This window comes from Diadema antillarum, unplaced genomic scaffold (genome assembly GCF_040938485.1).
Source record: "Diadema antillarum isolate AM-2024a unplaced genomic scaffold, OU_Dant_1.0 seq00000732_RagTag, whole genome shotgun sequence".
Classification (NCBI taxonomy): Eukaryota; Metazoa; Echinodermata; class Echinoidea; order Diadematoida; family Diadematidae; genus Diadema; species Diadema antillarum.
Genome location: NW_027271633.1, coordinates 351,105 through 376,118, shown reverse-complemented (window position 1 = coordinate 376,118; position 25,014 = coordinate 351,105). Strand labels below are relative to the sequence as shown.

The 25,014-nt window shown below is 39.9% G+C and overlaps 2 protein-coding genes across 2 annotated transcripts in view; one reads left to right on the top strand and one right to left on the bottom strand.

The window, feature by feature from the left end:
• LOC139738263 (uncharacterized) overlaps positions 1 to 25,014 on the bottom strand; it is a 52,329-nt gene that overhangs the window by 17,757 nt on the left and 9,558 nt on the right. The window lies entirely within an intron of this gene.
• LOC139738282 (UDP-glucuronosyltransferase 2C1-like) lies at positions 8,300 to 24,376 on the top strand. Its single transcript, XM_071648928.1, has 5 exons — positions 8,300 to 9,187; positions 10,441 to 10,497; positions 18,115 to 18,280; positions 21,730 to 21,949; positions 24,097 to 24,376. The coding sequence occupies exons 1-5, from the start codon at positions 8,300 to 8,302 to the stop codon at positions 24,374 to 24,376; spliced, it is 1,611 nt and encodes a 536-aa protein (XP_071505029.1).

The following is a 25,014-nucleotide window of genomic DNA, read 5'->3' as shown; positions in this document are numbered from 1 at the left end:
ATCTGTTTCTCATTTGGCTTTGAATATACATATCGGGATTAATAATGATTATTCACTTTGCAGTAGAGGTCAACCTGTTCATTGACAATTTTGAACTCGCGCTTAGCAAATAGGAATATACAGGCACATGTCCCTCGGATTGGACATAAAATGGAGGTCCCATGTGTAAGAGAGTCACAACCCATGCACGTAAGAGATCCCACTTCATTTATTCATCGCAAAGAGCAGAACATCAAACTGAACCCATAATATGGAAGACCAGCTTTTGCACCTGAGTATGGGTTATCCAGCCATCTTGTTTGATGGAAAACGAAACAAACAAACAAAAATTAGGCACTGTATAGGCCTACAGACGAGCTTGATACGGAGGGTTGGTTGACACTTTCGAGGAAAAAACAAACAATTTCGACTATATTGAAACTGATACTTTAACATCTTATACGCGTGTTGTTTGTTGTGTATTGCTCTTTTATTGATTTACTTTTGCGGGACTATGTGAGATCATTGTGTGTCAGTTTGTCTTAAAATTGATGAATTGTCATTATCATGATTATGTGGTTGGTGTTGGGGCGTTGTCAGCACGCAGTATCACCAAGAAATATGATTACTAGTCGTTGTGTTGTTTGGATGCACTGCTGATTGGACATTGCAATTTGAAATTTATTGAGATGAAAAACAAAGAATACAGGGACAGAGAGCAATGTAGAACCTGTAATCAACCATAATTACACTATATGCAAGCCAACATTGGTTTTGTTGGCCCTTTTCCCTTTCTAAAAGTCTACTCCATTTTCCTCGTTAAATTGATTGCACGAAGTAGGAACTTGAATGCCTAAAAATGAATTTGAACGCTCCAAACAAGCTCATTGGGACTATCATGTGACTATCGCATGAATTTGAATGCACGAGTAGGAAAGTCGGTGCTCTCACTTTGAAATTGAATGCCCAATCGTGAATTTGATTTCACGAAAACGAAATAGAACGCCCATAAATGAAATTGATCGCTCGGATTCTGAATTTGAATGCCCGAATATTTTCGCGTGCGTGCGCTGCGTGAATTTGAATGCACATTAATGAATTTGAGTGACAAAAGTATGAAATTGACCGGGAAAACCTGTATTATTTTGCATGCTCTACTGGACCAAAAACACGAGCCAAACCTGCTCAACCCCATGCGGCAGTTACGTGGAGTGCCAATGCATGCATGATTGGTCTATTATAAATCTTACATAATCTACGTAGAAAATTCAGAGGGTTTTTTTTTCTTTCCTTTTGTATTGAAGTAGACGTTACAATTAATCGAGAACGGGCTGACCGTTATACAAACCTATATAGGCCTATACCAGACAGTTAACGATAACCCCGCGGGGCTTATCATTGCTTTGAAACATTTTCATCACTATACTCACGATATCAGTCAGTTGTGTATACAGTATACGTGCATACACTGCCCTACTTTGGCAAAAGGAAACAAGTGACATCGAGTACAAATGCTACAAATGAAGAAAATATGTTTTTGGGTAGGCCCGTCAACATGGACATTTGTGAAGACAAATAATATCGGTATTAGTGCAAGTCATAATATGGTGATGCATTTATGATAAATCGAAGAATTTCAATATTCCCATAGAAACTCATTAATATGTAACTTGCTTCCTTTTGCCAAAGTATTACAGATTTGTAGTAAACATGAAAAATCTGGCAAAAGGAAGCATGTGACAATCATATCATGAGTATGTTACTTGCTTCTTTTTGCCAAAGTATTATAGATTTGTAGCAAACATAAGAAAATTGGCAAAAGGAAGCAAGTGACAATCATATCATGAGGACATGGGCGTCACCAGGGGGGGGGGGGTGCGCTGGGTGCGAACGCACTCCCCTTCAGAACCTAAAAACAAAACAAACAAACAAACAAACAAACGACCTCAACGCCGGACGCTAAATAATTGTTCTTTTTTCATTTTTCTTCTATTTTTTTTATATTTTGCACCAGGAGGAAAAAAGCAAACAAACAAACAAACAAACAAACAAACAAACAAACAATCGCACCCCGGCTCTGGCAGCACTGATGCTATACGTACAGTGTTTACTATAATATTGACCGTACTGTATACGTGAGGTATATTTCATTCATTGTGCAACGGATGATCAATTCAGAAAATGCAAAAGCTCCGTCGCATGGGAGGGAGATACCCCGCCCACACCCTCCTCCCCCGTTATAGGTCTCCAATCAGTGGCGTAACTGGGGGAGGGGGGGGGGGCACGTGCCCCCCCCCCCCCCATCCGCTGGTACCAAAAAGAAAAATATGAAAATGGTAATTCAAGGATTAGTAAACTGCTTTTGAAATTGACATGAAAGGGTGAGCAAGAAATTATTTTTTTCTCTCTAAGATTTCTTTTAACAATAATTAAAGAGGCATCAATAGTGTGAAACATTGTTCAAAAAGCCCGGAGCCGACAAAAGATTGTGATTCAGCGTGATTCCTGGTTGGCATTCTGAATGATAAGGAGGATGGAGCAGTGTACTCAGAACATCCGAACGGCAAAGAGTCGCTGCAATGTTGCGCAATGTGATGTAGAATCTACACCTCTGTACCTTACACTTCGTTATATCAAAGCTAGATCACTGAGTGCTGATTTACAGACAATAGTCTATATCAAAATGCCTTGCATTGCCAATAATAAGACTTGACCTGGGGTATTTTCCAACATTTCTATGTATAAAACACACCCACACAAACAATTAGGGGATGCTCTAAAGTGCAGATTTTGGACATCCTTCCCCCGCTTGGTCACTTCGACACCCCTCGCTGGTCAGAACCTCCCCCAATCATGAACATAAACCGACATCCTTGACTACCAGTGGCGCACCGCCCCCCCTTAATTTCCAAAGCGGAAAAAACAAAGCTACAAACGGCAGTTTTTGGACTGTATAAAATGTCAAAATTTTAGCGTATTTAATCGCTATGTCATTCTCGTGATGTTGCTGCCAATATTAAATTGCCAGCAGTTGCACCCGGTGCGCCCCCCCCCCCCCCTCCTTAATTTCCAAAGCGAAAAGGAATAGCTACAAACGGCAGTTTTTAGACTGTAAAATGTCAACATTTTCAAGCTCGCTCGCTCCGCTCGCTCGCATTTTACTCAATTCAAACTTTATTTCTTTTTTCGAAAAGAACATAAACATTTCACTTTCTGTGGTAACATAGAATAAGGTTGCATAATCAAAACAAAGTAAATTGAGAAAACATAATTGTGGAACCTTGGGGTAACAAAAACGTTGCAAGGAAAATTGATTGACTGAAGTGATACAGACGATATAATCGTTATGCCATTCTCCTGATGTTGGTGTCAGTACTTGCCAGCAGTTGCGCCCGATGCGCCCCCCCCCCCCCTTAATTTCGAAATCGAAAAATATAGGTACAAACGGCAGTTTTTTAGACTGTGTCAAAATTTTCAAGCTCACTCGTTCCGCTTGCTCGCATTTAATTGTTATGCCATTCTCCTGATGTTACTGACAGTAATTGCCAGCAGTTGCGCCCTGTGCCCCCCCCCTAATTTCCAAAGCGAACGGAGATATAGCTAGAAACGGAATTTTTTTTTGACAGTAAAATGTCAAATTTTTCAAGGTCGCTCGCTCCGCTCGCTCGCATTTAATCGTTATCCCATTCTCCTGATATTGTTGCCAGTAACTGCTAGCAGTTGCTCCCGGTGCGCCCTGCCTAATTTCCACAGCGAAAAAATATAGCTACAAACAGTTATTTTTTGCCTGTAAAATGTCAAAATATTCAAGCTCGCTCGCATCTAATCGCTTAGCCATTCTCCTGATGTTACTGCCAGTAATTGCCAGCAGTTGCGCCCGATGCGCCCCCCTTAATTTCGAAAACGAAAAAAATATAGCTACAAACGGCAGTTTTTTAGACTGTGTCAAAATTTTCAAGCTCACTCGTTCCGCTTGCTCGCATTTAATTGTTATGCCATTCTCCTGATGTTACTGACAGTAACTGCCAGCAGTTGCGCCCTGTGCCCCCCCCCCCTAATTTCCAAAGCGAACGGAGATATAGCTACAAACGGAAGTTTTTTTTTGACAGTAAAATGTCAAAATTTTCAAGGTCGCTCGCTCCGCTCGCTCGCATTTAATCGTTATCCCATTCTCCTGATATTGTTGCCAGTAATTGCTAGCAGTTGCTCCCGGTGCGCCCTGCCTAATTTCCACAGCGAAAAAATATAGCTACAAACAGTAATTTTTTTTGCCTGTAAAATGTCAAAATATTCAAGCTCGCTCGCATCTAATCGCTTAGCCATTCTCCTGATGTTACTGCCAGTAATTGCCAGCAGTTGCGCCCGATGCGCCCCCCCCCCCTTTACTTTCAAAGCGAAAAGATGTAGCTAAAAACGACATTTTTAGTTTACTGTAAAGTGCCAAAATTTTCGAGCTCGCTCGCTTCGCTCGCTCGCATTTTACCGTTGTGCCATTCTCCTGACGCTGCTGCCAGTAATTGCCAACAGTTGCGACCGGTGCGCCACCCCCCCCCCCTTTAATCTCCAAAGCGAAAAGATAGACCTAAAAACGGCAGTTTTGGGACTGTAAAATGTCAAAATTTTCAAGTTCGCTCATTCCGCTCGCTCGCATTTAATCGTTATGCCATTATCCTCATGTTGCTGCCATGTATACAGTAATTGCCAGCAGTTGCGCCCGGTGCACCCCTCCCCCCCCCCCTGCATTTCCAAAGCGAAAAAATATAGGCCTAGCTACAAACCGCAGTTTGGGATTGTAGAAAATAAAAATTGTCAAGCTCGCTCGCTCCGTTCGCTCGCATGTAATTGTTATGCAATTCTCCTTTTTTTTTTCTTTGCACAAAAAGTCCCTCCGTTGGAGGGGTATCCCCCTCCTATATACACACTCTCCCGCTCGGTGGCTTCGCTCCCTCGCCGAGGATCTCACACCACACCGTCACATAAAATGTACCCCCGTAATAGTCCTTCACAGCATATTTATTTTTACTATGCTCTATAAGCGCGACTTTTACACTCTTGTTTTTACAAAGAGTTCCTATACACCGTGGGAGAGGGTATCCCCCTCCCACATTTATTTTTACTATGCTCTATAAGCGCGACTTTTACACTCTTGTTTTTACAAAGAGTTCCTATACACCGTGGGAGAGGGTATCCCCCTCCCACACCCTCCGCAGTGAAGGAGCGGAATAGATCATCGCCGAGGATCTCACACCGTCACATAATGTATCCCCGTATAGTCCTTCGTAGCGAAAGATTCGTGTATGTATAAAATCACATGTATTATGTAAACTATATGAGTATGTGTAAATGTACATGATGACACAGGAGCCAATAAATCAATTAAAAAAAAAAAAACAATCTCACAGTTTACATTCACTGTCAAAACGCACCCCCCCCCCTCCTTGAAAAAAAAAGCTGGTGACGCCCCTGTGAGGATGTTTCTTGCTCCCTTTTGCCAAAGTATTTTATATTGTGTGGAAATATAAATGATATGGCAAAGGGAAGCAAGTTACAATTTTTTAATGTAACTTTGTGCACTTGCTTCCTTTTGCCACCCGAATATGTCAGAAATGGACGAAAATTGTAACTTTTGGATTTTTCAGTTTTGTTAAAAATAGAGCATGCCTCAAATATGCCAAATCAATAAAGAAATCAATTTCCATAAAAATGTCACTTACTTCCTTTTGCCAAAGTAAGGCAGTACAGGCGCGCGACTGCCACTGTGTGTATACAGCAGATGGCAAGCGCGGGTGAAGCGACCGTTGCAGATCTCACTCCATATTCCTAGTGTCAGATTGGAGCGATATAGATTATGTATACCACATAAATCAGTAGATCAAGCTTACCGGTGAAATCGTAGATTTAATTCTTTTTTTTTTTCTACTTCACGAAGTGCTGCGTCATTTCCTTGAAATATCACGATAAGCCCTGTATCGCGTCCAGTCTTTTCACTAATCCCGATGTCACCTAAGAGCAGAAATCTATGGATCAATGAGCATGGCCATATCGGTACATTGTTTTGATAGCAAAGCAGCGTGTTCTCTTCCGTATCCTCGGCTGTGTAGAGTGTTCACGCACCCGGCCACTCCGGCTTCTATACAATAATGTTGAGCCACCGACCGTGACATTGATATCTCCTTTGTTGTATTTGCCGACCGAGTGTATATTTGCACAGAATCTGTTGCCATATTTGGTGGCGAAACTACTGCTGCTCACTGCAGTAAACTGCTGGGTGCTGAAAGTCTATATTCACATAGCAATAAAGCTAGCAGCTCCACATCCACTATACGCCTGTTTAGCTTTATTGTCATTGTATTCAAACATAGAGACCTAGTGTTGTTGAGTAAATAATAATTATATTATGAAACCGTGTGGGCCTACATGTCTCCCACTTTTTATTTAAAAAAGAAGAAGATTGTATAATAATACACATGCATAAGATATATCTATGTCTTTCTCCTTGGCACATGTGACCGCTGTAGTACATACACTGAACGCACATGCGAAAATTTATTCATTTATTCTTTTTTGTCATTGTTGAACAAAGTGTTGCCATGGTATCAGTATGTTTTGGATGAGGATTATACAAAAATTTTGGTTTGGCTGACTCTCTCAGTTTTTTGAGTATTTGGTTTCGGATTTGATATGTGTGATCATTATATTACTTTGATGTGAAAGATTTGATTTTTTTTTTTTGTTATTGTTGGGAAATGTGTTTCATGGTAACTCCATATTTTGAATGATAATCATATGATAATGTGGTTTCAGTTAATTTTTTTTTTCAGATTTTTGGGCAATTGATTTGAAATTCGGCATATGTGACTGTTATGATAATGTGGGTGTGCACAATTCATCATTTGTTCACGTTGAACATTGAGTCGTTGTGGTAACAGTATACAAGTTAATTGTTAGCTGAGTTTATATTCTCGGTGTTTGACACATTGATTTATAGTTTTAGTTTTGATTTGTACACATGTGCTTCATTTTTATTTTTATGCTGACGACAATGATGATTATGTTCTAAGAGGTTAGAGGTTTAGGGTTGGGGGTCGGGTGGAAATCCATGAATCTCCTACATTTATGTTGACGTATTTTTTTTTCAGTTTTTGAAATTAATGTATGAATATATTTATAAATGAAGTCATGGGTTGGATGATTATATTGGAATTGTATAGTGTTTTTTATGTTTTGAAGTTTGATAAGGATTATGGAGTTAGGGGAAGGGGATCAAGGGTTGAGTGATAATTTTTAATGATTGTTAGATGTTTCTTAGGGGCAACATGTGTGGGTTCACATGCCTACGGGCAATAGTAAATGTACTTACTTTTGTGTGCCCTGACCCTCATGTAGTCTCCATTCATTTCATTTTCACATTGTGTAACGTGTACAGTACAGTGTATCCTTTGTAATGTTCATTCTGGTTTTTGTTTCATGTTTGTGATGTTAATGATATGTATCCTATATTCTTTACCTGGTCGAATAAATAATAATAATGATAATTATTGTTATTAAATTTGTAAACTCCTCAAAAAAAGTCCTGCAATTCCAATTAGATGTATCATATTATTTCTCTTCAAACTACATCATTTCATTCAAATGTGACATCATAAGAAAGCCGGATTAATTTTCTTTACAATGACCACTCACTTGTTTACATTATGCATTCCTGGAATGCACAGTATGACTGAGTATGAGGAAAGGTCAAATTATGTGAAATGTTGCAAAATAGAGCAAACGTGTTACTGTATGTCAAACAGTATCATTCCCATTTGCTTTGTCGTTTCAGGGAAGGAATGTCCTTGAAAAGAATGCATTGTGAGATTATCATTAGATTCCAGGCTTCATCCATGAATTAAAAACTGCAGTAGTACCTGCAGATTAAAATTAAACATAAAGGATGACCAAACAGTCATGTAATGTCTAGGAAATGGGAGTCTTTGAAAGTGCTCTCATTTCAGCATTGCTTATTCCAGTGGCATTTTGACGTTCAAGGAGCGCGTCGTCAACTTCGTCTTCCGCTACGTTGGGATCCCAATGTTCACAATGGACGAGTCGTTTATTTTTCGGATTTACTTTTCGTTCTCACAGGTCTCATGCGGTTGAAGAAAGGAATGGCAGGCCATTCTTATATATAGAATCGCTGTTCTGCTGTAGAAGCTGTTTTTTTTTTTTTAATGACAGACCGTCGCGTACTCAGAACGGAGAGACGTTAGTGAATATCATAGACGATTGATTTAGTCTCTCTCAATCTTGACACGACTGGAGACATCGCCCGTTCCGAAACATGGCAAGAGTTTCTTACCTACTCGCAGTGGGTATCGCCTGCTGGTTGGTACTGGCTGGGCAGTCACCCGGAGCTTCAGGGGCGAAAATCATGCTGGCAATGACCAATGTGCTGTATACGGTGAGTCAGCACATTTTGTTTTCGACGATCACCGAACCCCTCGTCGAACGCGGTCACGAGGTGATCCTGGTTGGCCCTGAGAACAAATTTACGAACGGTCTGACGGAAGGTGCGACTACGGGTAAGATCTTCTACAAGAATTCCCGTACAAAGGAAGAGATGGAAGGAATCATCTCGAGTCTCAACGCCGCCGTGATCGGGTACAGCCAAAATTCATACAGGGAGATCTACCGCGAAGCTATGGAAACGATAGCCCTAGATGGGGAGGGATGTGTTAAATTGTTCAAGGATGTAGACGCCTTGCATCGTTTGAAAGAGGAGAAGTTCGATCTGATCATCACGATGCCCGTCGACGGCTGCGACGCCCTGCTCGCCGAGTACCTCGACGTCCCTTTCATCGCCATGACACCTTTCAGGCGGGCTTCGACATTCTCGGAGGACATCTTCGGGATCCCCGTGCCGTCATCCTACGTCCCTTTCAACGGGTTCCTCACCTACACTGATCGGATGACGTTCAAGGAGCGCGTCGTCAACTTCGTCTCCCGCTACGTTGGCGATCCCTTACTGCGTTCGATCGTGTTCTCGAGGATCCGTCAGATCCAGCGGGAAATGGGGATCAGTCCTCACCTCAGTCTGGAGCAGCTTCTCGGTAAGGCCCAGCTCTGGCTTTGCCAGTCACACTTTGCGCTGGAATTCGCTCAACCCATCGCCCCGAACTGGGTTAGTATTGGCGGGATCTCCGTTAGACCACCCAAACCACTGCCACAGGTAATCAACCCCTTCTCTCTCTTTGAAGCTCAGTCATTGTTCTTTGTGTGTGTGTGTGTGTGTGTGTGTGTGTGTGTGTTAAGTGTTTGTTTGTACTTTTGTATTTGTATTTTTTTTTTTACATAAGCATGTCCCTCTCAAATTATGTATTTGAGGAACTATAGCAGTCAAACCTGTTTATAGCGACCATCCGAGGGAGACGAAAAAAAGTGGCCGTTATAGACATGTTCTTAAATATGCTTTGTGTCTCTTAATCTAAAATTAATATTGTATCAATTCGTATAGATTACAACGCATTTGACATTTAATATCATATCCAACTCATCCAAATCAAAATTACATTTAAATAGAGAAAGCTAGAATAAGAAAAAATATTATGATATTGCTATGATTGTACTCATTCCATACTATATTTCCTCAGATCGTAATGTGCTATTTTCAATCACATGGTTGCCAGAGTAGGAACAACAACAAAATGTTAAGTTGCTAGCAGTAGGTAACCACGCTACATCCACATGATATCCATGCATTTGCTTCACACTGTTAACGCTTTGAGTACATTACAAGTGCAATTTTGTTAAATTGTGGACTAACTGGGTTTTTTTTTCTCTGGGTTAAAACAGAATGCCGATGTAATATTTTTCCTTCAAAATTTCGTGAGAGAAACTATACAACGCGTTTAGTAATAATTTGCATAAATATGAGCCTGATACATTAATGCTATCCATAGGTTTGTCACGTGACCAACCTATGGAGAGCATGAATATATCGTTGGACCCCTTGAACCTTTGCAGTCGGTAATTCTACTCGCAGATGAAAACTGCTGAATGGCCTACCGCATCCGAATAGAAGGTCAAATAGATAATACAGCTTAAGCATTCGCAATCCAGTACATGCCGATACACCAAAAGCAAAGTACGGCTGTATTTAGTGGTGTGTAATCTAAATCAACGTTTAATGAAAGGTGCGTGACATAATTATTTACGCCTGTTCACGTATCACATGCTGACTACAATTATAGATTATAAGCGTACTGCAATATGCTTAGGCAGTTGAACAAATTTAATTTAATTGACTTGCGTGTCGATTCAAATAATTGAATAGGCGTATATATGGCCATATGGACACATACGTGCGAGTTTTAATTTAGCATGTTACTCCATTAAATCAATTATAGCTCTTTTCAAGAGCCTTTTGTTTGCGTGATATATTTATGCCACGTTTCATATCAGCTTTTTATAAATCTTTCGCAGGAACTCGAGGACTTCGTACAGGGATCTGGCGAACATGGGATTATTGTGTTTACTCTGGTGAGTATTCAGTTCATTGAATTTAAACCTGTTTTTGCTCCCTCGTTTGCAAATCGTGTTAGATTTAGAAACTGTAGATAGCGAAGACTTTGCAGGTCTTGTATACTTTTTTTTTAACCATCAACCCGTTAACTTTGTTCTTTTAACTTATATCTCTGTTGTACTGTCTGCGACGTTATCAGAATTATCTTCGTTTTGCTTCCAGTCGTCAATTTCGCCTGAAGTTATTACTGTGGCTCGAAATAAACACCAATAAAGCAATACTGGCCACGTTTGCAAGGAGTAACCAAGCAGTGGGCCTATGTATTTTTAATTATGGAGTTGAATCGTGCGTTGTTTTATGTGGCCGCTAAAGAAGTAGAAAGTGCTTGCTTTCAGCACTAGGACGGAAGGCTATAGAGCCAAAGGGATTTCTTATAGTTTCGTTGAGAGGTTCTTTCGTATATTGCAGGTGGGACCCATTTTTTTTTAAGGTCCACTCTGTTTTACTTCGTTTTTAGATAATAATTATCTCGGGCATTTTAATAAGAGAAAAAGGTTTCCCTCAAAATAGCTTTTAATTCCTCTTAGAATTTTATGCTCTTTAATATTTCATATAAGTGGTTTTTTACTCCAAAAACCTGTTTCTCTTGTCATACTCTGTATGATTGACTTAAAGGAGGAGACCATCCCTGGTAGTAGATACATAGCAACAGATCTACCCTGTGCAGACTACTAAATATGGCACGAGGAGATGACCAACTTGTGAGTTAACAGGTTTAACGTCCTGATCCACCTTCACGTGCATGGTTGGGGTTGCTGTTGGAGTTGGAGTTGACAGAGAAAGTCATTCCATTGAAGAAGAGAACACATAAAACCCGCTACTCTAATGATGTAAGAGTCAGTACAGCGAGGGATGCAATCAGGAATGCATACCAGCAATATCAAAAATCAACAAGTGACAATGATAGAGGGGCATATGAGGTAGCAAAGAAGGTGAAGAAGAAGAAAATGATGGAGGAAGATCTGACTGAAAAGATACAAGAGGTTGAAAGAGCACACGCAAACTCTCAACACGGGGTAAGCTGGAAGATTATCAATGATGTAACAGGCAGGAGAGCATCACCAAAAGGGATGCTCCAGGGAACATCACAGAAAGAGAGGGTCCAAAATTGGTACAATCACTTTAAGGATCTTCTAGGCAAACTGCCACCAGACATATGTGAGGAAGATGAAGATCTAGACCCAATATATACCAATCTTGACATAAAACAGAGCCTTTTGAGCATGAGGAATATATCCAAGCAAAGAGATCTCTGGTCGAAGGGAAGAGCTGTGGCGAGGACAACATACCACCAGAGACGAGATATCTCAATTTCAACCTTAAAAAGATAAAAGCTCCATGGGAAGGGAAGGGTGGAGATAACACTCGCCCACGCCTTCTCCCTGCTCGCCCCCCCCCCCCCCCCCCCGCCATGCAAAGAAGTAGACTGTGGCTATACCCAGATCGCTTTATTTCAATTCTAAACGCAAAAGCTCCGCGAGCGGGAGGGGAAATCCCCCTTCCCCTAAGCTCTACCTCACTAGACTTTATACATACGCACAGATGGTGCACATTCGGAATAAGAGCTAAATTCCGTGATTTTAACACTTCGATGAAAAAGTATCGCACCAAAAATTTGCACCAGATCGCGGAATTTCAGGTCTGAAAACGCAAAATCACCTTCGTGTGGGAGGGGAAATGCCCCTATCTGCATCCTCGTGTGCATGCTCTTTCTGTTTGATTGCTGAACAGACAGCGTTCATGATATTCAGTGTAAGAATTGATACAAGAAGACTAGTGTATTCATATTATACCATTTCATAGGCAAATTGTTCAATAATAATCTACACTAAAATGTACTGCAACCTTAAACAAGTGGGACTGTTTCAACTCGTTAAAACACGCAAAAACATGCATCAAATTGCACCATTTGCAACATCAAAATGCAAAAAGTTCTCACCGTGGGAGGGGGACACCCCCTCCCACCCCCTCCCCTACCCCCTCGCTCGCTCCGCTCCCTCGGGTTTAGTCGCGTTCATGATATTCAGTGAAAAGAATTAATACAAGAAGTGTATCTAAATTATACCATTTTATAGGCAAATTGTTCAATAATAATCTACACTAAGATATACTGCAACCTTAAACAAGTGGGACTGTTTCAACTCGCAAAAACACGCAAAAACATGCATCAAATTGCACCATTTGCAACATCCAAATGCAAACAGTTCTCACCGTGGGAGGGGGGACACCCCCTCCCACACCCTCCCCTACCCCCTCGCTCGGGTTCAGTCGCGTTCATGATATTCAATGAAAAGAATTGATACAAGAAGTGTATTTGAATTATACCATTTTATAGGCAAATTGTTCAATGATAATCTACACTAAAATATACTGCTACCTTAAACAAGTGGGACTGTTTCACGTCGATAAAACGCGCAAAAACATGCATCAAATTGCACCATTTGCAACATCAAAATGCAAAAAGTTCTTACCGTGGGAGGGGGGACACCCCCCTCCCACACCCTCCCCTCCCCCCTCGCTCGCTCCGCTCGCTCGGGTTCAGTCGTGTTTATGATATTCAGTGAACAGAATTAATGAAAGAAGTGGATTTAAATTATACCATTTTATTGGCAAATTGTTCAATGATAATCTACACTAAAATATACTGCTACCTTAAACAAGTGGGACTGTTTCACGTCGATAAAACGCGCAAAAACATGCATCAAATTGCACCATTTGCAACATCAAAATGCAAAAAGTTCTCACCGTGGGAGGGGGGACACCCCCCTCCCACACCCTCCCCTCCCCCCTCGCTCGCTCCGCTCGCTCGGGTTCAGTCGCGTTCATGATATTCAGTGAACAGAATTAATGCAAGAAGTGTATTTAAATTATACCATTTTATCGGCAAATTTTTCAATAATAATCTACACTAAAATATAGTGCTACCTTAAACAAGTGGGACTGTTTCACGTCGATAAAACGCGCAAAAACATGCATCAAATTGCACCATTTGCAACATCAAAATGCAAAAAGTTCTTACTGTGGGAGGGGGGACACCCCCCCTCCCACACCCTCCCCTCCCCCCTCGCTCGCTCCGCTCGCTCGGGTTCAGTCGCGGTCATAATATTCAGTGAAAAGAATTGATACAAGAAGTGAATCTAAATTATACCATTTTATAGGCAAATTGTTCGATAATAATCTACATCAAAATAAACTGCTACCATAAACAAGTGGGACTGTTTCACGTCGATAAAACGCGCAAAACCATGCATCAAATTGCACCATTTGCAACATCAAAATGCAAAAAGTTCTTACTGTGGGAGGGGGGACACCCCCCTCCCACACCCTCCCCTACCCCCTCACTCGCTCCGCTTGCTCGGGTTCAGTTGCGTTCATGATATTCAGTGAAAAGAATTAATACAAGAAGTGAATCTAAAATATATACCATTTTATAGGCAAATTGTTCAATGATTATCTACATCAAAACGAACTGCCACTATAAACAAGTGGGACTGTTTCACGTCGATAAAACGCGCAAAAACATGCATCAAATTGCACCATTTACAACATCCAAATGCAAAAAGTTCTCACCGTGGGAGGGGGGACACCCCCCTCCCACACCCTCCCCCCCTCGCTCGCTCCGCTCGCTCGGGCTCGGTCGCTTCGCTCCCTCGCAGACTAACCGCCCCCCCTAAGATGAAATCCTGGCTACGCCGTTGCACCAGAGGTCCTGAAGAGATGTGATCTGGATGATATTGTACTGGAATTCTGCAACGATGCCTTTGTAAATCGCAGAAAGCCGAGTCAGTGGTAAATACTGAATATTGTACCAATTCCAAAGTCAGGTGACCTCAGCCATGCAGGAAATTATCGTGGTATCAGTCTTAGCTCGCTAGTTGCCAAAACCTACAACAGAATGATCCTGAATAGGATTCGACCTCAACTAGATGAACACTTAATAAACCAAAAATGGTTTCAGGGTAGGGTGCTCAACTGTCGGGCACATACTAGCATTGAGGCGGCTTATGGAAGGGGTTAAAGCAAACAATCTGACTGCAATCATCACATTCATAGATTTCTGCAAGACTTTTGACAGCATACATCGAGGTAAAATGTTACAAATTTTGAGAGCCTACGGGATACCAGACCAGATTGTGGATGCTATTGGAGACATGTGCCAGAATTCTATGGCGAAAGTTATATCCCCTGATGGTGAAACAGACCTTTTTTGAGATATTAGCTGGTGTTCTACAGGGGGATACTCATGCACCATACCTGTTTGTCATCGTACTAGACTATGCACTAAGGTCTGCAATTGAAGGAAAAGAGGAAGAACTTGGATATCATTTGATAAAGCGAAGATCCAGAAGAATCGGGCCAGAGGTGGTTACAGACCTCGAATTTGCAGACGACATCGCCCTCTTATCAGAAGAGATGCACCAGGCACAGGAACTTTTGCAAAGAATTGAAATATCAGTGGCAAAGGTTGGCTTAAAGATAAATGCACAATTTATGTCCAGCAACCAGACTGGTGTTGTGAAGCTACACACAAAGGATGGGGCTAATATAGACGAGGTACAAGATTTCAAGTATCTAGGCTCATGGATGGAAAGTACGGCTAGGGATTTCAAGCAGAGGAAAGCGGCAGCATGGCGTGCCTGTAACAAACTCAATAAGCTTTGGAAGTCATCTCTCTCAAGAGAATTTAAACTCCAACTATTTGCAGCAGCAGTGGAGACAGTACTACTGTATGGCTCTGAGGCATGGACAGTCACACCAAAAATTGCTAAAGAACTTGATGGCTGCTACACACGCATGCTAAGAGTCGTTCAAAATGTTAGCTGGAGGCGACATATGACTAACACAGAACTTTATAGGGATCTACCTAAAATAAGCCAGAAGATTAAGATAAGGAGGCTTCGCTTTGCGGCCACTGCTTCAGGAGCAATGAGTATGTTTCCAAAGTGATACACTGGATGCCCAAGTATGGGAGGCAGGAAACCAGGCAGACCAGTGATCAACTTTGTTGACATGCTTAAGAGAGACACTGATCTAGACACCAACGAGATAAAGACCGCAATGCTGGACAGACAAACTTAGAGTGCCATTGTTGATCGAGAACATCACTCGAATTAAGCAAGGTTTTTGATTATCTCGCAAAAAGCTAATACCTGAATCAATTCCCATCTCAACCAAAACTGTGCAGATCTCTTTTCCCCCTTCTCCCGAACACGAGTATACATAAAGTACCTTACCCAAGAACACAAACTTGTGACCTCGTATTGTGACTGTATGGTGGTCTTATCTTCCTATTCATCGACTCACTAAGCAGATCCTCCAGCGAAACATAATTATAGATTTTATACTGTGTAGTTACAAGAGTTATTCCAGAGGTATCCATGTAATGTATATGTGACTGCAATTTTTAACATCAACGAAATCAATTAGCATTAGGGAGCTTTAGAATTTCGCGTCGGGGACGTTCAGAGGGAAAAAAAAAATGTTCTGAGCATGTGCTGCAAAATCGCGTATTAAAGTCGATCTATTTGTAGCTCGCGTAGTCTGCGTTTTCACTACGCGTTCTGGGCTTTTTCTTTCCGTCCACTCACTTTAAGACGTAGAGAGGTTTAAGGCCGTTTCACAACTTCCCGGGCAAGCTACTCGGGCTTGTTGCGAGGAGGGATTTTCCAGCATGCAGAAGAATTTCTCCGGGCAGACAAGAATGTTTGCGAGTTTCGCACTTGTTTCTTACCTACTATTAGACGCGTGCTACTTATCTTCTACTTGCGTGTATTCCGTGTGACCTGCCTGAGAGCTTTGAAACCGATCCGTTTTCTGGTACGAGCGACTTCCAGGTACTGAGAAGTACCTGCGTTAGAGTTGCCTGAGACTGAGGTGCTGCCGGTAAGGGTCTCCTACTGGTGTTCTGCGTGTGCGGACCCCCACGACTCACTCGGAACAAGTTTTGAGCATGCTCAAGGCCTTGTGCTACCGTATTTGGGGAAGTTTTGCGGCTTGACTTGCGGGGAAACAAATTTGCTACCCGGAGCTCTCCGCAGTTGGTCCGCACCTGACAGTCGTACCTAGCACGTATCTCGCCTGTAGTTGCCCGGAGGTGCAAGTCCCATTTAAGCGCAGCCAAGTTTTGAGGATGACAAAAAATTTTTTCCGGGTGAGTCGCGGGGATGCTCGACGCAGAAGGCCAGTAGGAGGCCCTTAGCGGCAGCACTTCGCAGGCAACTCCCACCCAGGTACTTCACAGTCCCCGTATGCAGCCAAGATCATAATGACATTATGTGGGACTTCTGCCATTCCTTCAGAGGAATTCCCTCACTGAGTTGTCAGCACCCACGCGACTGGTACATAGGTCACACAGTATACCCGCAAGTAGAATTTGACTCGCCCAAATCCTTGTCCGCCCTCAGAAATTGTCCGGTATGCTGGAAAATCCCCACACACAACAAGCCCGCGTAGCATGCCCGGAAAGGTGTGACTGGGCCTTAACATGGTTGCGGGTAAAAAGATTTGCGACTACAGGTGAGATACGTGCTAGGTACTGTCATGTGCGGGTCATCTGCGGGGACCTCCGGGTAGTAAAAACTGTACTTCACAAGTCGCACGCAAGGGTTGCCCGGAAAGGTGTGACACGGCCTTACGTATTGTACACTAGTGCAATGTACTAGTTCTTCATGCACCGATCATATGGGGGCGCCATTTCATTTTTCGTCAGCACGACGCAAAGGGAGACTGAGGACAACGTCCAGCTCAAAGGTCGTCTCAAACGTCCGCGCCGTATCAAAATCTAAAGCTCCCTGATATCCCCTGCCTTCGACAGATTAAGTTGCCTGTGTAGGCCCCAGCAGTACTGCGAGGAGGAATATGAGTTAATACGCACTTATGCAGAAATTACATATTATTATAGAAACAGTCTGACAGAATTAGAATGTAAACCAATGTTGTTAGTTTTTAGTTAAAGCTCGCTCTTCCTTGTTACTGATCTCATAAATAGTCTTTGGCCAGATAACGGTTTCAGATCATTGGCTCGAAGGGTAAAGAAAAACAAATCATTCGATTGTAACGACACTGAAGGAAATTGAGCTAGTTTTTAGATTATTGGTAGGACTTAAACACACTGCGTGGACTTGAGATTCCGCTTCTCTTTTGAGAGAAATGAATGAAGACAATCACAATACACGATTGTAAAATATTTTGCCACGCGTTGCTGCTGATTTTAGAGGGACTCAATCTGATTGCAACTTTGGGCCCCACCCGCTCGCCCCATCTACCCGCTCCACAACAACAACAACAACAACAACTATATACAACTAAAAACCCGCCCACTCCACTATACCCCTCTCAATTTATCATCATCAGCAGCAGCAGCCAGCAGCAGCTACAACAATGACAATAACAACAACAACAACTATAACAACGTCACCATCAGCAACGAAGTCGATAAGCGTTCTGTAGGTATTGATGTCTCACAGATGCTATTATATTTCATGATCTGTAAACAGCTACCAAGTTTGCTCTGTACAATATCGTCATTTCTATGATTGATTTTCATTTCTTTCGGTGGTCTTTTTCCTGTGCAGGGATCCGTGGTTCGCTCGCTCATGGACGACGTACTGACCGAAAAGCTGGCAAAGGTTTTCAGCGAACTGCCGCAGAGGGTGCTATGGCGCTACAAAGGCCCGATTCCGCGTAACCTTGGCAACAATACGCTGATTTCTGACTGGCTACCGCAGAATGATTTGTTAGGTATTTTGTTCTTTTGTTTTCTCTTGTTTTCTTTTGTTTTCTTTTGTTTGTTTGTTTGTTTGTTTGTTTTAGTAGGCACCCTTTTTATTATTGTATCGTATAAGCGGACTATAAATGCGTCCTCCTTTAAAATGTATGTATGGGCAAGTCCAAGCTACTCGATAACTCATGGCTGAAACTTCAAAATGATTCAAATAAGACAAACTTGGTGTCATTGTAAAGTCAAGATGTTAAAATACATTAATTTTGATAAGAAAACAGAAAATTGCTTGTGTGTGACCAGTAATAAATGAATACATTTCCATAAATTAAAAATTAGGGTTACGCGTGCGACATCAAAAATTGTTGCATTTTTAAAGAAGTTTTCCACTTATGTAGCCCATTACTAGTTGGACCACAAAGTCTGAATAGGAAGTTATCATGACTATGAATTCCACGAGCTCAACTAATTGAATATGCAAATGAGGGACGTGCCAAAATTTGCATGTCCCTCGCGTTACTTTTTACGTCATTATTTCTCATTTGCATAAAAGCTGGCAACTGAATTTTCCTGAAACTTTCAAAAGACCAAATCTACATTAGTCTCCATCATATCCAGGAGTTGAAAACTTAGTCTGATCAATATAATTAACACAATCTTTAATTAGATTTGGTAACGCGTGGGATATTGTATGTAAAGCTTGGGATAGCATGTGTATGACAAAAAAGTAGACACTCCCCAATCCTTATAGAACGATGAATTCTCTATACAGTACAATAAATATTAGGCTTATAAAAACTTTCTGAGGCAGAATCACGATCCTAAACGCGTTTGAGGCGTTTTCAGGGGTTAGATAAACGCAATATTTATGTGTTTTTGTGTAATTGTTAATTTACTTTGAGTGATTTGCTAACTGTTGTGTTGTTTTTGTTGTTGCTGTAACACTGTACTCACGGCCTCTCTGAAAAACAGCCTCATCTGGCTGATCGAGGGCATTTTATCCCGTGATTAAATAGAATAAAACAAACAAACAAACAAACAAACCGTGTTTTCAAACGCGTTTAGAAACGCCTTTTAAAGGGCGTTTTGAAACACGCTTGAGACCATGATCGCCGTTCTGTGAGTAAATAAACGCAATGCCGTATTGAAACGCATTTATATCTCAAGGTCAAATCCCAGCTGTTTCCGGTTGTGCTCTCTACCCATTATTTTTGTGTGACTGAGGAGGCATGTTTGATGGTATGCAGTTGACCTTTACTTCCCGGGTCAAACGGCGCAAAGCAGCTGCGCAGTGACACCACTCGAATCGCGACTGTATGATGGTTATATAAACGCGGCTCCCCGAGAATCGCGTTTTTCAAACCACGTTTGAAAACATCGTTCCAAACGCCTTTTGAAACGTGATTCTCTCTCTCAAGTTAGATAATTTTGGCCTTGTACATTCCAGGTATTCTTTTACTGAGCTGGAAGTAAATTTTGAAAAGTTTTGTGGAAAGCAAAGAAAAAAAAAACCCAAAACAAAACAAAATATGAAATAAGCAAAATTTATATTTATGCTTCATATAGGTCTTTATAAAGTCTATGAGAACTCACTATATTTTGCTTAATTGTGATATCTTTTGCCACATTCATTGAAGAGATGACTTAATTTTTTCTTCAGTATGTAAAAATCACAGTCTTAATCTTTTTTCCTTTTCCTTTTCTTTTAACAAATAAAGTGTCCGCTAATACAGCGACTTTTAGCCCAATTTTTTCCAATCACAAAATGATATGAATGTATTGTACGTGTTGTTGGTAATTGAATTTTCTTGGAACTTTCAAAAGACCAAATCTACATTAGTCTCCATCATATCCAGGAGTTGCAAACTTGGTCTGATCAATATGATTAACACAATCTTTAATCAGATTAGTTAACGCGTGGGACATGTAGGTAACGCGTGGGACAGCATGTGTATGACAATGGGAGTCTATTGAAATTTTTCCACAAAACAGTAGACTTTCCCCAATCCTTATAGAACGATGAATTCTCCGTACAGCACTCAAAATATTAATCATTTTGGCCTTGTACTTCCTGGCATTCTTTTACTGAGCTGGAAGTAAATTTTACAAAGTTTTTTACAAAGCAAAAGAAAAACAAACAAACAAACAAAACAAAATAAAATGAAACAAGCAAAATTTATACTTATGCTTCATAGGTCTTCACACAGTCTATGAGAACTCACTATATTTTGCTTAATTGTGATATATTTTGCCACATTCATTGAAGAGATGACTGAAGAGATTCATTGGAGAGAATTTTTCCTTCAGTATGTAAAAGTCAGTCTTAATTTTTTTCTTTTCCTCTTTTTAAACAAATTAAGTGTCCGCTAATACAGCGATTTTTAGCCCAATTTTGTTTTCCATTCACAAAATGATATGAATGTGTTGTACGTGTTGTGTATGTTCACTAATACTTTGATATTGTATAACTACTCAATATTCTTTGTCACAATATCTTGCTTGATAAATAGTTGTTCAGGGTTTGTGTTTGATCTTGATATGCAACCATGAGTGTTGTGTGTTACACTAAACAAACAATCACGGTCACTGAACAGTAATAGGTATGACACAATTTATACGACAGACTTTCACCGTAGCAATAAATGAATAACTTTGCATCAATGGGGAGGACTATAGGCCTTCATGTACAGCTGTTCTTGTAAATCTACAACACTGTTCTGTCCAAACCCTTTAGCAACTGAAAATTCTGTGTATAATGGCCTATGGCTCCATAAAAGATACAGCAATAGTACTGTAATTTCGACAATTTTCTAAATTAAAATATAAAATAGTTTACTGCATGTTTATTTTTGTCTATTATATTTTATGTTTATTTGAAAGCCTATTATGACTTTACAAAGAGAATGGTGTGTCACAGAAATATTCTGACGTACTTTTGTTGAACTTTTACCTCTTTCAAAATGTGTAATTATATATTCTATATAACAACAATAAAAATATCAAAAACAAAAAACAAATGTACAGGCGTTTTCGGGCATTTTAGGATGCAATACGACAGGTAGTTTCAAGCAGTTGAATTACTAATGGTTAACAGCCTACATGTATCACCTCAAGTGAGGTTCCCCCACCCCCCCCCCTTCGCAATTTCTAACTCCTTGACTCCCCTCCTCTTTGCCCTCATGCATCCTCCTTTAATTGTTCCTCCTGTTCGTCCTTTTCCTTTTATGTATGTTTGTTTTCTTCCTCCTCGTCTTCATCTTTATTTAATCATCACCATTATCACCATCATCATCATCATCGTCACCATTATCTTCATCGTCATCATCATTGTCATCATCATCATTATTATCCTCATCGTCATCATCGTCACCATTATCATCATCATTATTACTATCATCATCATCATCATCATCATCATAGTTCTTTCGTATATATTATCATTCTCCGCCTTCATCCGATATAATACAAGGCCACCCCAAGACGCGACTGCTCATCTACCACGGTGGAGCTAACGGTATATACGAGGCCACTAGTCACGGGGTACCCGTTCTGCTCATGCCGCTGGCCGGAGACCAGATGGCGAACGCTGTGCGTTTCAAGGCCAAGGGTATCGGCTTCCCTATCGACAAGAATACGCTGACTGAAGAAAGCTTCCGGCAGGGTCTCAAGGAAATCCTAACTAACCCAAAGTAAGTGGATATGTACATACATGAAATCATTAATGAAGAGTTTTATTGCAAAACGAATTGCCTCAATTTTTTTGTCAATTTGAGATGTTTGCGCTTAAACCTGTTGAATAAGACAAGGAAATTGTGCAAAGTATTAAATTTCTTTTTATAAAACTTCAAAAATAATGTTTTTTGTAACAAACAATATAACATAAGAATGATGATGATGATGATAGTAGTAGTAGTAGTAATAATAATTATAATAGATAATAATATAAACAGTAATATAACAATTTAGTGAGTTATTACTTTAATGTATTAGATGATAGACTAAATGTGAGGTGTTTAAAAATGGCGCTTTACCTTTCTTTTTCAGATCAAACTCCTCATGTAAGCGTGTGTGTGTGTGTGTGTGTGTGTGTTTGTGAGTATGTATTTTCATGTTATCATATTATCATATGATTAATGTAAAAACAAGCCTGACTGTTTCCTTTTTTTTCTATCTTTTAGTGTCAGATCAGCTGAGTGCTGTAAAACGTTTCGAATGTTTTCCAACACATTAGAATCGACATGTTTATTGTTTTCATCAAACTGCATTTTCATTAATCATTATCCTTCTCGTAATTAGTTAACGTCGTAACTGAAACAAAAAGCATTGAAAATGTTCTCATTCCGTAGGTGTCTATAATAGTATTTTTGGGTGCTATACATGTATACACTCAGCAAAAAAAGAAGAAGAAGAAAGTAAACACTTTTTCAGGTTTATCTTTCTCATGGATTATCAGGCTAAAAATTGTGTTTTTATACCATTTTAAAGATAATTCAATTAGCTATCAACCTAGCAGGTCGATGAAAATTTTAACTTTACGCATGAATGAACACATGTGTTTATTTCTTCCAAGGCACAAAAGTAAAATGTGCAAAATGGACAAGTTGTTATTCAAGCGTATTTGCTCTTCCATATAATAATGAGAACAAAAGACAAATTCAAAAGAATAGAAATGCAAATTGATTTGCAAAAATCAACCTATGATCTCAATAATGTCTCTGTAACCCGCCAAATATAAAGAAAGGCAAACAATTACTGGAGGAAAATTAAGAATCTTCTGTCAAATCCGCAGTCAAAAGACATAAGAGAAAAGTTATGGTAACAAAGAAAGTTAAATTTGAAACGTTATTCCAAATTAAGAAAATTTGAAATATTTTGTTTTGAATTTGTCTAGTGCATTCTTAAATTCCTCAAAAATGTAAAATCAAATTCTGTAGATTTTATCACCTTTACGGCTTACTCCCTATGTCATTTACAGTTTGAATCGATGGAAAATGCTTATGTTTCACCTTCAGTTTCCCCACTATGTTTTTGTTTTGAATATAAAGGGAAACAAGGGAACGGAAACATATTTCTGCTGTTTCATTCATGTCTCTCATTACGTTAAATTGGTCTTTTGTTATCATTGTTATCTTGAAGGGCATTTGCAAATGAGTTTCAATATGTCCAATTCTGCAATTATTACTTTTCTGCCTTGGAAGACAAAAACGAATGTGTTCACTCATGCATAAAATTTCCCTTTGTGTAAACCTACCAGGTTGATAGCCAATTAAATAATCTTTGATACGGTATATGACACAATGATTTTTTATCAAAATCTATGAAAAATACTAACGGGAAAAAGTGTTTATTTTCTTTTTTTCCTGAGTGTATCTTCAATAAACTTCTGCAAAATATATAAAATATATTTCCTTGCTTATTATAGAGTAACATTATTTTAGACCCACATATTTGTTAACAACTATAGTAGAAAATGTATCATCATATCAAATTTTCAATTCGAAAGTATTCATATGATGTAAAAAGTTTTAAAACCGTTCATGTTTCATATATTTTCCAACTAGAGCTATTCATTGTACTTTACTTACTACCTTATTAGAACTTTTGTATTGGACAGTTATCGGACTTTGAATAGTATTCATGCTTTTTCTTGTACTTTTTACCCTGTATTCGTGCATGTGTTGTTATGTATTATGCCATGTAACATGTGAATAAGGATAATGATAAACTTCAAGATTTAATAATTCCAACATTTCCCCTGCTAAAAGGGACTCTTCCTTTTAATATTAACTAACCTTATGTGTTCTATTTTATCCTTATCTCTCTTTCTCTCTCTCAGATACACAATGAATATGAAGGAAGCATCAGCTATCATGAGAGATGAAATCGTTCCAACTCGCAAGAAGATTGTGTACTACGTGGAGCATATCCTGAAATTTGGAGGGGATCACCTGCGTTCGCGCGCACTTGAGCTCAATTTCATTCAGCTCAACTCTATTGATGTGATAGCCTTTCTCCTAGTCGTTTCTCTGATATTCATCTATGCTGCTAAGTGGTTTATATCCAATTGCTGCTGCGCAAGGTGTTGTCGTCGCTGTAAGAAGATGAAATCAGACTAATACCTGAAAGACCTTCTAAAATGTTTTAATATACATGGAGTATCTTCATAAAATGTCTTTTGTGTGCTATAAATTCTTCACACTTAAAAAAATTGCAACGTCTTTTGAGCGAAATCAGCAAAATTACATCTCAGCTAATTAAAGGAGAAGTGCAAAATTCTGAAAAGGAATATTGTCCAGGAATAAACAATTCTTGATAACGAACATGATGGAAATAGGTATCCTACAAATTGCAACGTTTCTTAATCGTAGACCTTTAAAACAGTATAACGCTATAAATCTAGTTGGCAGATAAGAGCCTACGTAGATAGCTAAAAGTACGATAATACATACAAATTAATGTTTTCCACCTCTTTCGTAACATTGAATCAGAGTATGAAGAGCAACCTATAAGATATGTCAGTTGCTTTAAAATGTTATGTAATGTATCTGATTCTTTTCTGTTAAAGATTATTTTTGTGTATCTTTCCGAAACGTAATGACACAAACTGCCCTACATTGCTCTTATATTGCAAGAAAAACGAAATAGAAGAAGAAGATGATGGAGAAGAAGAAGAGAGGTTTCCTGAAACACCATGATGTGTATCGTGTGGGGTTTTTGAAAGGACTGTTGTTTTGGTGCATGACCCGCGAAAGAG